The sequence below is a fragment of the Oncorhynchus tshawytscha genome, linkage group LG33, assembly GCF_018296145.1.
Source record: "Oncorhynchus tshawytscha isolate Ot180627B linkage group LG33, Otsh_v2.0, whole genome shotgun sequence".
Lineage (NCBI taxonomy): Eukaryota > Metazoa > Chordata > Actinopteri > Salmoniformes > Salmonidae > Oncorhynchus > Oncorhynchus tshawytscha.
The window spans coordinates 39,109,644-39,122,976 of NC_056461.1; the positions used below are offsets into that span (position 1 = coordinate 39,109,644).

A 13,333-nucleotide genomic window follows, 5' to 3' on the forward strand; every position below is an offset into this window, starting at 1 on the left:
ATCACGGCCAGGGAGCTGCTGTAAGTGATGTTTTACAGGTCTACTGGGAGTCAGTTCAAGTAGCCTATGTAGGCTACATGTGTCTCATGTGAATTCAAATAAATTGACAATATTTGTAAGGGGTAGAGGTATTTTTCATTAGGGATTTGTTTTTTTATATGTTCAAGGCAAGCAATAGGCAAAATACATGAATACGTGTCTCAGTCCCTGAACTGTCCAGTGGGTACAGTCAATGACAATGGCACACATGTCAGGGCAGGCATGGGTTCGAAGTCGAATCGGGCCCACTGCCCTTTTTGGAGGAACTAGTACTTTTCTAGTTACTCTCAGTGGGCTGTACTTGTACTCTTATGTAATTTCTGAAGGAAGTAACTTACCTTTTACTCCGTTAGATTTTACCAAATCACTTCAGTTTCATAGATTTATATTATTATACCATTGCTGTCGGATGAAAACCATTTTTTATTTTACATGAATCGATACTATTGTCCCCTTTCCGTCTACATGAACGCAACGCCTTGACCAATGAAATGGATTCAAAATAGCTTTCCAAAACTTAAGTCCATTGGCTCTCAAAGTTGTCAGTCCAACCCAGTTTTTTGACGTGAAGCACACATCACATTTTTGTCTTAATATGTTTGTCTTGGGTTCTTAGCCAGAGACACTTTAATTATCTTCTGCCTTTGTAATACTATATTTCTGGAGTAAGATAAGTATTTATAAGATATAATTCTGCTCTAGAAATTGTGTTGAGGACAAGTGCAAATCAAATCCTTCACGACTGGACTAAAAATGTCATCTGCTCGAGGGGGTACTCAACTGGCCTCTACATCACGACGTCCCATGATTGCCCATCTGCTAGCCGCGGCCCGCTAGCTGTTAGCCGTGGCCTGCTTTCTGTCTAGAGCACATTGGACTGTTAGCTGTATAGATCCACCTGCCAATTTCTTTGACCACTATACTTATTTTGCCAATTGGACTTGGACCCCTCTGCTACTCGGAACCCTACTAATCAACATCACCGCACGCGGAGGCTAAAACAGACTTTCCTCCGTCGAGACGTCCCTCTAAGGCCCTTCTGCTAGCTTGTAGCCCCGACCTGCTAGCTGTCTGAATCGCCGTGTCTCCAGCCCAACCACTCACTGGACCCCTATTGATCACCTGGCTACGCATGCCTCTCCCTAATATCAATATAACTTGTCGATAACTGTCCTGGTTAGTGATTCATGTCTTATTTCACTGTAGAGCCTCTAGCCCTGCTCAATATGCCCTAACCTACCATTTAGTTCCACTTCCCACATATGCAGTGACATCACCTGGTTTAAACATCTCTAGAGACAATATCTCTATTATCATTACACAATGCACAAGTTTACCTCCACTGTATCCACATCCTACCATACCTTTGTCTGTATATTATGCCTTGAATCTATTCTATCGCGCCCAGAAACCTGCTCCTTTTACTCTCTCTTCTGAACGTAATAGACAACCAGTTCTGATAGCATTTAGCCGTACCCTTATCCTACTCCTCCTCTGTTTCTCTGGTGATGTAGAGGTTAATCCAGGCCCTGCAGTGCCTAGCTCCACTCATACTCCATAGTTGCTCTCATTTGTTGACTTCTGTAACTGTAAAAGCCTTGGTTTCATGCATGATAACATTAGAAGCCTACTCCCTAAGTATGTTTTATTCACTGCTTTAGCACACTCTGCCAACCCGGATGTCCTAGCAGTATCTGAATCCTGGTTTAGGAAGACCACCAAAAACCCTGAAATTTCCATCCATAACTATAACATTTTCCGACAAGATAGAACTGCCAAAGGGGCGGGTTGCAATCTACTGCAGAGATAGCCTGCAGAGTTCTGTCTTCCTATCCAGGTCTGTACCCAAACAATTCGAGCTTCTATTTTTTTAAATCCACCTTTCCAGAAACAAGTTTCTCCCGGTTGCCACTTGCTATAGACCACCCTCTTCCCCCAGCTGTGCCCTGGACACCATATGTGAATTGATTTCCCAACCATCTAACTTCAGAACTCGTGCTGCTAGGTGACCTATGACATGCTTAACACTCTGGGCCATCCTACAATCTAAGCTTGATGCCCTCAATCTCACACAAATTATCAATGAACCCACCAGGTACAACCCCAAATCCGTAAACACGTGCACCCTCATAGATATCATCCTAACCAACTTGCCCTCCAAATACACCTCTGCTGTTTTCAACCAAGATCGCAGAAATCACTGCCTTATTGCCTGCATCCGTAATGGGTCTGCGGTCAAACGACCACCCCTCATCACTGTCAAAAGCTCCCTAAAACACTTTCAGCGAGTAGGCCTTTCTAATCAACCTGGCCCAAGTATCCTGAAAGGATATTGACCTCATCCCGTCAGTAGAGGATGCCTGGTTAATCTTTAAAAGTGCCTTCCTCACCATCTTAAATAAGCATTCCCCATTCAAAAAATGTAGAACCAGGAACAGATATAGCCCTTGGTTCTCTCCAGACCTGACTGACCTCGACCAGCACAAAAACATCCTGTGGCATTCTGCATTAGCATCGAATAACCTCCGTGATATGCAACTTTTCAGGGAAGTTAGGAACAAACATACACAGGCAGTTAGGAAAGCTAAGGCCAGCTTTTTCAAGCAGAAATGTGCATCCTGAAGCACAAACTCAAAAACGTTCTGGGACACTGTAAAGTCCATGGAGAATAAGAGCACCTCTTCCCAGCTGCCCACTGCACTGAGGCTAGGTAACACGGTCACCACCGATAAATCCATGATTATCGAAAACTTCAACAAGCATTTCTCAACAGCTGGCCATGCCTTCCGCCTGGCTACTCCAACCTTGGCCAACAGCTCCGCCCCCCCCGCAGCTACTCGCCTAAGCCTCTCCAGGTTCTCCTTTACCCAAATCCAGATACCAGATGTTCTGAAAGAGCTGCAAAACCTGGACCCATACAAATCAGCTGGGCTTGACAATCTGGACCCTCTATTTCTGAAACTATCCGCCGCCATTGTCGCAACCCCTATTACCAGCCTGTTCAACCTCTCTTTCATATCGTCTGAGATCCCCAAGGATTGGAAAGCTGCTGCAGTCATCCCCCTCTTCAAAGGGGGAGACACCCTGGACCCAAACTGTTACAGACCTATATCCATCCTGCCCTGCCTATCTAAGGTCTTCGAAAGCCAACTCAACAAACAGGTCACTGACCATCTCGAATCCCACCGTACCTTCTCCGCTGTGCAATCTGGTTTCCGAGCCGGTCACGGGTGCACTTCAGCCATGCTCAAGGTACTAAACGATATCATAACCGCCATCAATAAAAGACAGTACTGTGCAGCTGTCTTCATCGACCTTGCCAAGGCTTTCGACTCTGTCAATCACCATATTCTTATCGGCAGACTCAGTAGCCTCGGTTTTTCGGATGACTGCCTTGCCTGGTTCACCAATTACTTTGCAGACAGAGTTCAGTGTGGCAAATCGGAGGGCATGCTGTCCGGTCCTCTGGCAGTCTCTATGTGGGTGCCACAGGGTTCAATCCTCGGGCCGACTCTTTTCTCCGTATATATCAATGATGTTGCTCTTGCTGCGGGCGATTCCCAGATCCACCTCTACGCAGACGACACCATTCTATATACTTCCGGCCCGTCCTTGGACACTGTGCTATCTAACCTCCAAACGAGCTTCAATGCCATACAACACTCCTTCCGTGGCCTCCAACTGCTCTTAAACGCTAGTAAAACCAAATGCATGCTTTTCAACCGTTCGCTGCCTGCACCCGCACGCCTGACCAGCATCACCACCCTGGATGGTTCCGACCTTGAATATGTGGACATCTATAAGTACCTAGGTGTCTGGCTAGACTGTAAACTCTTCTTCCAGACTCATATCAAACATCTCCAATCGAAAATCAAATCAAGAGTCGGCTTTCTATTCCGCAACAAAGCCTCCTTCACTCACGCCGCCAAACTTACCCTAGTAAAACTGACTATCCTACCGATCCTCGACTTCGGCGATGTCATCTACAAAATTACTTCCAACACTCTACTCAGCAAACTGGATGCAGTTTATCACAGTGCCATCCGTTTTGTCACTAAAGCACCTTATACCACCCACCACTGCGACTTGTTTGCTCTAGTCGGCTGGCCCTCGCTACATATTCGTCGCGAGACCCACTGGCTCCAGGTCATCTACAAGTCCATGCTAGGTAAAGCTCCGCCTTATCTCAGTTCACTGGTCACGATGGCAACACCCATCCGTAGCACGCGCTCCAGCAGGTGTATCTCACTGATCATCCCTAAAGCCAACACCTTATTTGGCCGCCTTTTGTTCCAGTTCTCTGCTGCCTGTGACTGGAACGAATTGCAAAAATCGCTGAAGTTGGAGACTTTTATCTCCCTCACCAACTTCAAACATCTGCTATAGCAGTTAACCGATCGCTGCAGCTGTACATAGTCTATCGGTAAATAGCCCACCCATTTTTACCTACCTCATCCCCATACTGTTTTTATTTATTTACTTTTCTGCTCTTTTGCACACCAATATCTCTACCTGTACATGACCATCTGATAATTTATCACTCCAGTGTTAATCTGCAAAATTGTAATTATTCGCCTACCTCCTCATGCCTTTTGCACACAATGTATATAGACTCCCCTTTTTTTCTACTGTGTTATTGACTTGTTAATTGTTTACTCCATGTGTACCTCTGTGTTGTCTGTTCACACTGCTATGCTTTATCTTGGCCAGGTCGCAGTTGCAAATGAGAACTTGTTCTCAACTAGCCTACCTGGTTAAATAAAGGTGTTCTCAACTAGCCTACCTGGTTAAATAAAGGTGTTCTCAACTAGCCTACCTGGTTAAATAAAGGTGTTCTCAACTAGCCTACCTGGTTAAATAAAGGTGTTCTCAACTAGCCTACCTGGTTAAATAAAGGTGTTCTCAACTGGCCTACCTGGTTAAATAAAGGTGTTCTCAACTAGCCTACCTGGTTAAATAAAGGTGAAATAAAAACAATATTTTAAAAAAAGATGTACATGCTAAAATCACCACTGGTGTCTGCTATGGTCATTTCTTTAAAAAAATATATATATATATTTGAAATGTGTAACTACATCAAGTCAATCTGGAGAATGCGTCATCTGTGCCAGAACGGCTTGGGCCGGAATCAAACCCATACCGACAAGGTAGGCCTATATGTGCATGCTGAAGGCAGTGGTCCTAACTGCTAGACTAGACCATCCCAGGACAATGATTGAACTACATTTTGACAGTTCATTTACAACCTTAGGATACACTAGACACGTATGTCGTAGCCTAGTGGAGACCAATAACTATCTTGTCTTATTGAGCTGTATAAAACAACAGTTGCTGATATGTACGGCTGCATTTCAGATACATGTGTGAACCACCGGCTCGATTCAGTCTTACAGTATGTAGCAAAATTTGAAATTTTTTTTTTTTTACATGAGATAAAAGTAGAGACTCAGAGCTAGAAAATGGTATATCATACACTACAGCTGAGGAACAATGGGAAAGTCATTCTGCTTTGAAAGTTGATAAACTTGTAACCCAACTTTTGAGTAAAGGGCCATTCTATGTTTTGGTAAACCTACTGGAGAACTCTTTGTCTACACCCATTCAGCATCGTTCCCACCCTCTTAAGCCTCAGCCCCACCCATCTCTTTAAGGATTCACATGTGAGGCCATGTACTAAACAACCAAAGATGTCAAGAATAAACGTTGATTTATACTAAGTCTATTATACCCCCCATCTACTTAAAATAATGTTCTCTCTTGCTCCCACAAATGCTATAGGCCTAGGTCCTATTACTGCAACTTCAAATTTACAAAAATGTGACTCGTTTCAGGAAACTAGGCGTATGTCGCGCGTCACTACCTCACAGGAGAGGCAGTTGAACATAAACTTAATTTTTTTTAAACCAAATTGTGTTTTTTTCCCAGAAATTCCTTTTGGAACGTGTTCACTTTTATTTGCCTTAATAAGAAAGTTGTATGTCGTCTGTAAATACAGATAAAATGGTTAAATTACGGAGCCTAGTTGGTTTAGCCACGGAAAAAGGCAGGAACCTTCCCGCTAGCCATGATTGGCTGAGATAGATAGCGAATCCTGATCCCAATGACTTGATTGCCCCCGAATAGAGAGAAAGAGAACTGCTCATTTGAATTTCCAGATGCATGAGGAAAATTCTCCTCAACAAAAGAGTGATAAAATTAAGATCCAACATCTGTAGTTTTAAGTCTCCCTCTGAGGGAAGGCATAGGGTTAAACACAGTAGGTTATCACATAGTTTATATCTAGCTATTTTCATGTAGCTATATTGATTATATGGCTATCCATCAACTGAAAGTGTGTAGGTTTAAATGTTCAATGTGTTTATCTAAGTGAATAAATGAAAGAGACCGAGTGAAGCGAGAAAGACATCAGAAAAAGTTGATGTACAATGATCCATCCTCTGGAAAGACTTACGCAATGCGGTAGCAGCCCGATTTATTTTTGAGAGAGCGTACAGACGGAGGGAGAGAGGCACAAACAGACTACAAGCAGACATCTAAAGATGTTGGAGCTATGATGATGTGTGTCTGATTGGTAACCTTACCCACTGCAGAGTGGTAGTGGGACAGGGCCCCAGCAAGTTGACCAGATTCCAACAGTTTACGGCCCATCTCACGGTGTTTCTCAATCTCCACGTTATCCCCCGAGACACCTGAAACACAATAGTTTGTGTGAGCCCCTTTGGAAGCCCACAAAGCAACACATATAGCGAGCTCAGCTAACCACATAGAAACAGACTTTAATGCAGGAAACAGTGTGCGTTCTGGAAACCTGTTGCCATTTTAACTGTCGACATGCATTCCTCCCTCCAGATGTAAATCAAGGGCTTTGTTTGTAAAGGAAATATTCAAAAGACAAGTGGAAAACCAGCAATAGCCAAAGGGTTTGGGTAAAGTTAGTAGCAAGCAATGAGGGCACACAGCTAGCTTTGGGACGCAACATCGGGAGTCTGTGTATTGGTTTGACTCGCCTGAGTTCTGCATCGTTCTGGGGTGTGACAACGGAAAATAACCCTACCAAAACATACCCAGCTTCACAAAAAAAAAACATTTCCTGTCAACAAAAGCATATGTATAATCTCTAGAAACTATACTTGCCAGACGTAAAGTGAAATGTGTCTCTCGCTATCAAATAAACATTTGAATACAACTTTTGTCCAAACCACATTCCTGCTGTCTCAACAAAGGTAGGAAGTCTCGTCTCACTGTAGGTGTGGTTTGGAGAAAACTTGGATTCTGACGTTTATTTGATAGCGAGATTATACATATGCTTTTGTTGACAGGACATTTTTTGGTGCAGACGGCTATATTGTGGTATGGTTATTTTCAGTGGTGTAAAGTACTTAAGTAAAAATCTTTAATGTACTACTTCAGTAGTTTTTTTGTGGTATCTGTACTTTACTGTTTATATTTTTGAAAACATATACTTCACTGCATTTTTAAAGACAATAATGTACTTTTTACACCATACATTTTCCCTGACAACCAAAAGTACTCGTTACATTTTGAATGCTTAGCAGGACAGGAAAATTGTCAAAGTCACGCACTTATCAAGAGAACATCCCTGTTCATCCCTACTGCCCCCGATCTGGCAGACTGACTAACAGGGTTGTCATGTCTAGCTACATTTTGAGACCAATGACCACTCAAAACCCACCCAAAAAGCCTGAAAACTAGACCAAATCAACAAACAAAAAAATCACAGCAAGAGTTGCCATATTTATGCAATAAACTCCTTTTTCGTTATTAAGAAGGAATATATAACGATGTTAGAAGCAAAATGTAGATTTAATTAAAATAATTATTGCTGGCTATGAGATGATGTAATGAAGGAACCTGAATATGTCTCAAGATAAAAGATAATTCGCCCTTATTAATTCTTAAAAGTCTGTTTTAAGATAGCTAATTGATCCATAGTATGACTTGTTTGATTTGAATTTTAGGACCCCTTAAAGAATAAAAAAATATATATATGCAGTACCAGCAAGCAAAGTAGTGTGACAAAAAACAACAGAGTTACACAAAAACAAACATACAGTCAATAACACAATAGATTTAAGTATAGAAAAAGAGCAAGAGGGTAAGTAATAATATGGGGATGAGGTAGTTAGGTGGGCAATTTACAGATTGGCTGTGTGCAGGTACAGTGATCGGTGAGCTGCTCAGACAGCTGATGCTTAAAGTTAGAGAGGGAGATAGAAGTCTCCAGCTTCAGAGATTTTTGCAAATCGTTCCAGTCATTGGCAGCAGAGAACTGGAACGAAAGGCGGCCAAATTAAGTGTTGGCTTTGGAGATGACCAGCGCACTATACCTGCTGGAGTGCGTGCTACGGGTGGGTGTTGCTATGGTGACCAGTGAGCTGAGATAAGGCGGGGCGTTACCTAGCAAAGACTTATAGATGACCTGGAGCCAGTGGGTTTGGCGACGGATATGTAGTGAGGGCCAGCCATCGAGAGCATACAGGTCGTAGTGGTGGGTAGTATATGGGGCTTTGGTGATAAAACGGATGGCACTGTGATAGACTGCATCCAGCTTGTTGAGTAGAGTGTTGGAGGCTATTTTGTAAATGACATCGCCGAAGTCAAGGATCAGTAGGATAGTCAGTTTTACTATGGTATTGTGACAAAAACCGAAAAGGATCGGCACACTCCCTCTACATGGGAAGACAACTCTGCTACAGGATATCCAGGGGACCTCATGGAACCATGGACTACACCTACTGATACTGGACACCAGGGGGAGACAAAGGAGACACCAATCATAGACTTCTCTCAGCTGAGACTTGAAACACCCCCCCAACAGTGGAAACAACCAGCTGGTATCACCAAGTGGAATCTACTTATCAGAACACGGAAGCAGAACTATGGGCGTCAGTACTCTGTGAATTAGACTTAGAAGGGTGCATCAGAATGATGTAATAAGAGAGCTATGAGTGTGCAGTCTAACAGAGCTAACACTGTGCAGTGTGGTCCAGCACTTTGCGTACTTCCCCCATAAGAAAAGTATACAAAGAGAGTAAAGCTCATAAGGAGGCATGATCCTCACTGACATATGAGACAGACTTCATATGGAGAATCATCATAGGTAAATGTACTATTGCACTATACTCTCTTTGACAGACTTAAACAAATATTCAAGAACTGGTTCAATTTTGCTTAAGTATTAATTGGATCACTAACTGCCTGGTTAAGCTCTGTGAACCCGAAACTGAGTCTCTGAAACACAGGGGTCTAGACACCTCTTGATCACAGACAAAGCGGCATTCGCACAGTGACACATCAGGTCCAGAAGTGATTAGCAATGTAAAGAAACGGCCAAATACCAGTTACAATATATTGAGTCTATACACAGAGTTGGAAGTGAATAGTGGTAAGGGATTGGAATTCAGATTCTAGTATTATTACGGAGAGAATACCAATCACGGGAAAGTGACCAAGGGGCTGAGCATTTAAGGTAATTGAACTATTTTTGCTATTTAGTCAATATTTTTTAAAGTGTTAACGCATTTTTGGTTTTGCAATATTATCTGGCATAGCTTAAAGCATTAAGGATTGATTGAGCATTATTGTTGTATTAAGAAACTGTATAACCATTGAATTGTAATAATGTGTATAAGACAAAAAACAGAGTGACTTAATAAAAGCTTGAAACTTTGACAACTAGGCCAGATTAACAGTTGAAGAGCATGCATTTAGTTTTACTAGCATTTAAAAGCAGTTGGAGGTCACGGAAGGAGTGTTGTATGGCATTGAAGCTTGTTTGGAGGTTTGTTAGCACAGTGTCCAAAGAAGGGCCAGATGTGTCGTCTGCGTAGAGGTGGAACTGAGAATCAGCAGCAGCAAGAGTGACATCATTGATATATACAGAGAAAAGAGTCAGCCTGAGAATGAAACCCTGTAGCATCCCCATAGAGACTGCCAGAGGTCCGGACCTAGGCCCTCCGATTTGACACACTGAACTCTATCTGATAATTAGTCGGTGAACCAGGCGAGGCAGTCATTTGACAAGCCAATTGACAGTCCCACAAACCCAAAACAGATGGGATGGCGTATCTCTGCAGAATGCTGTGGTAGCCATGCTGGTTAAGTGTGCATTGAATTCTAAATAAATCACTGACAGTGTCACCAGCAAAGCACCCCCACACCATCACACCTCCTTCTCCATACTTCATTGGGAACTACACATGCGGAGATCATCCACTCACCTACTCTGCATCTCACATAGACACGGCGGTTGGAACCAGAAATCTCCAATTTGGACTCCAGATAAAAGAACAAATTTCCACCGATCTAATAACCATTGCTCATTTTTCTTGGCCCAAGCAAGTCTCTTCTTCTTGGTGAGCTAACTCTGGGTCTTCCTTTCCTGTGGCAGTCCTCATGACAGCCAGGTAACTCTGGGTCTTCCTTTCCTGTGGCGGTCCTCATGACAGCCAGGTAACTCTGGGTCTTCCTTTCCTGTGGCGGTCCTCATGACAGCCAGGTAACTCTGGGTCTTCCTTTCCTGTGGCGGTCCTCATGACAGCCAGGTAACTCTGGGTCTTCCTTTCCTGTGGCGGTCCTCATGACAGCCAGGTAACTCTGGGTCTTCCTTTCCTGTGGCGGTCCTCATGACAGCCAGGTAACTCTGGGTCTTCCTTTCCTGTGGCGGTCCTCATGACAGCCAGTTTCAACATAAAGCTTGGTGGTTTTTGCGACTGAAACTTTTAAAGTCCTTGAAATTTTCTGGATTAACTAACCTTCATGTCTTAAAGTAACGCTGAACTGTCATTTATCGTTGCTTATTTGAGCTGTTCTTGCCATAATATGGACTTGGTCTTTTACCAAATAGGGCTTTCTTCTGTATACCAGCCCTACCTTGTCTCAACACAACGGATTGTCTTTCCTACCCTACCAGCTAACGATGTCATTCTTCTGTGAGCTGCTCCATGCGGCACACTTTTGCTGGCTGCAGACGATATTCCGCTGAAACAGGGCTGTGTGCTGCACTGATGTCAATATACTTCACGTGCTTTTTGATTCTGTAGGCGACTTTTGTGTATGATCTCTATTGTACTACATAATTAATAAGTAGTAAACCTCCACTACACTACTTTGATACGCAACAGAAGGGGATTAAGAAGTGAGTATAGGCAATGCTCACTGAAAAAAAAGTGGGTATAGGGTGTATAACTGCTTATAGCTTCCACCACACCACTGGCCATTTGTGTTTGACAAAAAGTGCACTCTCCTCCGTCATTGCGCTGGTATTATGGTTGCTGTCAGTGTTGCCAACAGTTTTGCGAGTATTCAGACCCCTCTAGCGACACGTTTTCAAAAAAGTGACTAGCGACAAATCTAGAGACCTTTTCTGGTGTTATTGGAGACTGATGTGAAAGCATGTATCGATCGTTCTTACTGTTCTCAACGAGCAGAGGGTGCTGCCGTGGGCCCCACCCCGTCCCAAAGCACTCACAGGTGGCCCAGTCCCAGAAGAAAGTTCATTTGTAGTTCTAAACATATTTAGGGTGTTTTTTTACTCACTTTCTGTTTCTCCCACGACCTTACTCCTCTCTCCTACAGAGTCCATCACAATTACATGGCCAATTCAGCAAATTAGGCGATGAAGTCGTTTAGCAACTTCTAGCGACTTTTAGGACTGCCAATAGCTACTTTCCTTACTGAGGAGTTGGCAACAATGTCCGTTCAGTATCACGAGCCTGGTCCAATAGGTAGGTTCGCTACTGCGCAAACAGGTCTTCCATTAACTAATAGTGAGCGCGCAACTTTACAGCAATTTGCCCCACTCTTCACTCAAGGCAATTCGGACAAAGTTTGAGGTTATTTTTTAATTAAAGTAAAGGACTGTAGCCTAATGTTACGAGTAATATAGAAATCCCACGTTTCAATAGGCATTAAGAACATTGTTAAAGAAAGGAGTGAATATATTTGACCTGGCCCCGAGTCCATACAAGACCGAGTAGAAATCTATCCGACACAGAGTTAAGACCGAGACACTCAATACTGCTGGTCTTGTCTTACCATCCAACTGGAAGTCCAGAATGACACAGAGCAGTGAAAAGTAAAATTGGACCCAGCTGAGACCTTTCCATCGACCCGGCTTCATAGTTCACTGTACTTCACTTCTCCACGTCTCTGTAGTGATGGGACGATTGACACCTGAGCTCCGATGCCAATAGATCCAATTTTCAAAGCACTAACGTTACAATACGACAACGGATGAAGTTATGTTTGATACCGGAGCTCCGAGGCATGCGTCGAAATCGCTAAGCAGTTTATTTCAAAGCAGTGTGCTGATGCATGTATCTGCTTTATCAGAAGTACGTTATAATAGACCTAAGTTTCGTTTCGTCAAACCAATTAGGTGGTGGTTCGGTATTGGTTTCGGTAGAAGACAAGGCTACACAATATTTTTGACAACCAGATGTCACTAGTGCAGTGATTCTCAACTGGGGGATCGCGACCCCAATGGGGGTCATGGGATAATAATAATGCCACAAAGAACGTTTACATATATCGCGCATTACTCATCTCATATGGATATACTGTATCCTTCACTAACTATTCTTTACAATCTGTTGCATCTTAGCCGCTCTGTCACTGCTTTAAACATTATTTTGAAAGAATACCGCCGCACCACTATTGTTGCTGACTTAACACACACACACACACACACACACACACACACACACAAAATGAAATTACAGATTTCTCGACACACACACATTTCGCTACACCCGCAACAACATCTGCTAAATATTTGTATGTGACCAGTAAACATTTGGTTTGACACATTGATCCAATAAAAACAAATCATTCTGTAACATTGTTTTGTTGTAAATGTGACACGTCCAATCAGATAATACAGCTCTTCTTCTGACAGCTAGCTTGATTGACAGCTATGCAGATGTGTTCTGCAGGCATTGCACATGTGGATAGTCAGCGGTCATTTAACATAGGTAGTCTGGCTGTCAGAGTAAAATCATGGGCCTGTTTTTATAACATGCAGCTCCCTCTTCATCTACTGCTGCTTCCAACGTCAACAAAAAGGCAGACAACCCGGTCTCTGTCAAGAAGAGAAAATACGACCCCGACTTCATAAAATATGGTTTTACATATATAGAAGACAGGCAGGGTGAGTGTAGACCGCAGTGGGTCCTATGCAACAAGCATACAACTCTCCAAATTTAAAAAGCATCTGGGCACCAAGCATCCAAGTCACAAAGGTAAGACAGCTGACTTTTAAAAGGACATGTCA

At 43.1% G+C, this 13,333-nt stretch overlaps 1 protein-coding gene across 7 annotated transcripts in view; it reads right to left on the reverse strand.

The window, feature by feature from the left end:
• LOC112255265 (dnaJ homolog subfamily C member 3) overlaps window positions 1-12,474 on the reverse strand; it is a 31,964-nt gene extending 19,490 nt beyond the window's left edge. For 5 of the 7 annotated variants that reach the window (XR_006080674.1, XM_042311274.1, XM_042311272.1 and 2 more), the window contains exons 1-2: window positions 12,097-12,474; window positions 6,621-6,728 (exon numbers count right to left, since the gene is read on the reverse strand). Coding sequence is in view for 6 of the 7 variants with exons in the window: in XM_042311274.1 (XP_042167208.1) it covers window positions 6,621-6,728; window positions 12,097-12,181 (193 nt within the window). In the remaining variant the exon portion in view is untranslated. Of the gene's footprint in view, window positions 1-6,620; window positions 6,729-10,280; window positions 10,422-11,598; window positions 11,782-12,096 lie in introns of those variants that run through there. The other 2 variants (XM_042311276.1, XM_042311277.1) reach the window with 2 other exon arrangements.
• Window positions 12,475-13,333: the final 859 nt, after the last annotated feature.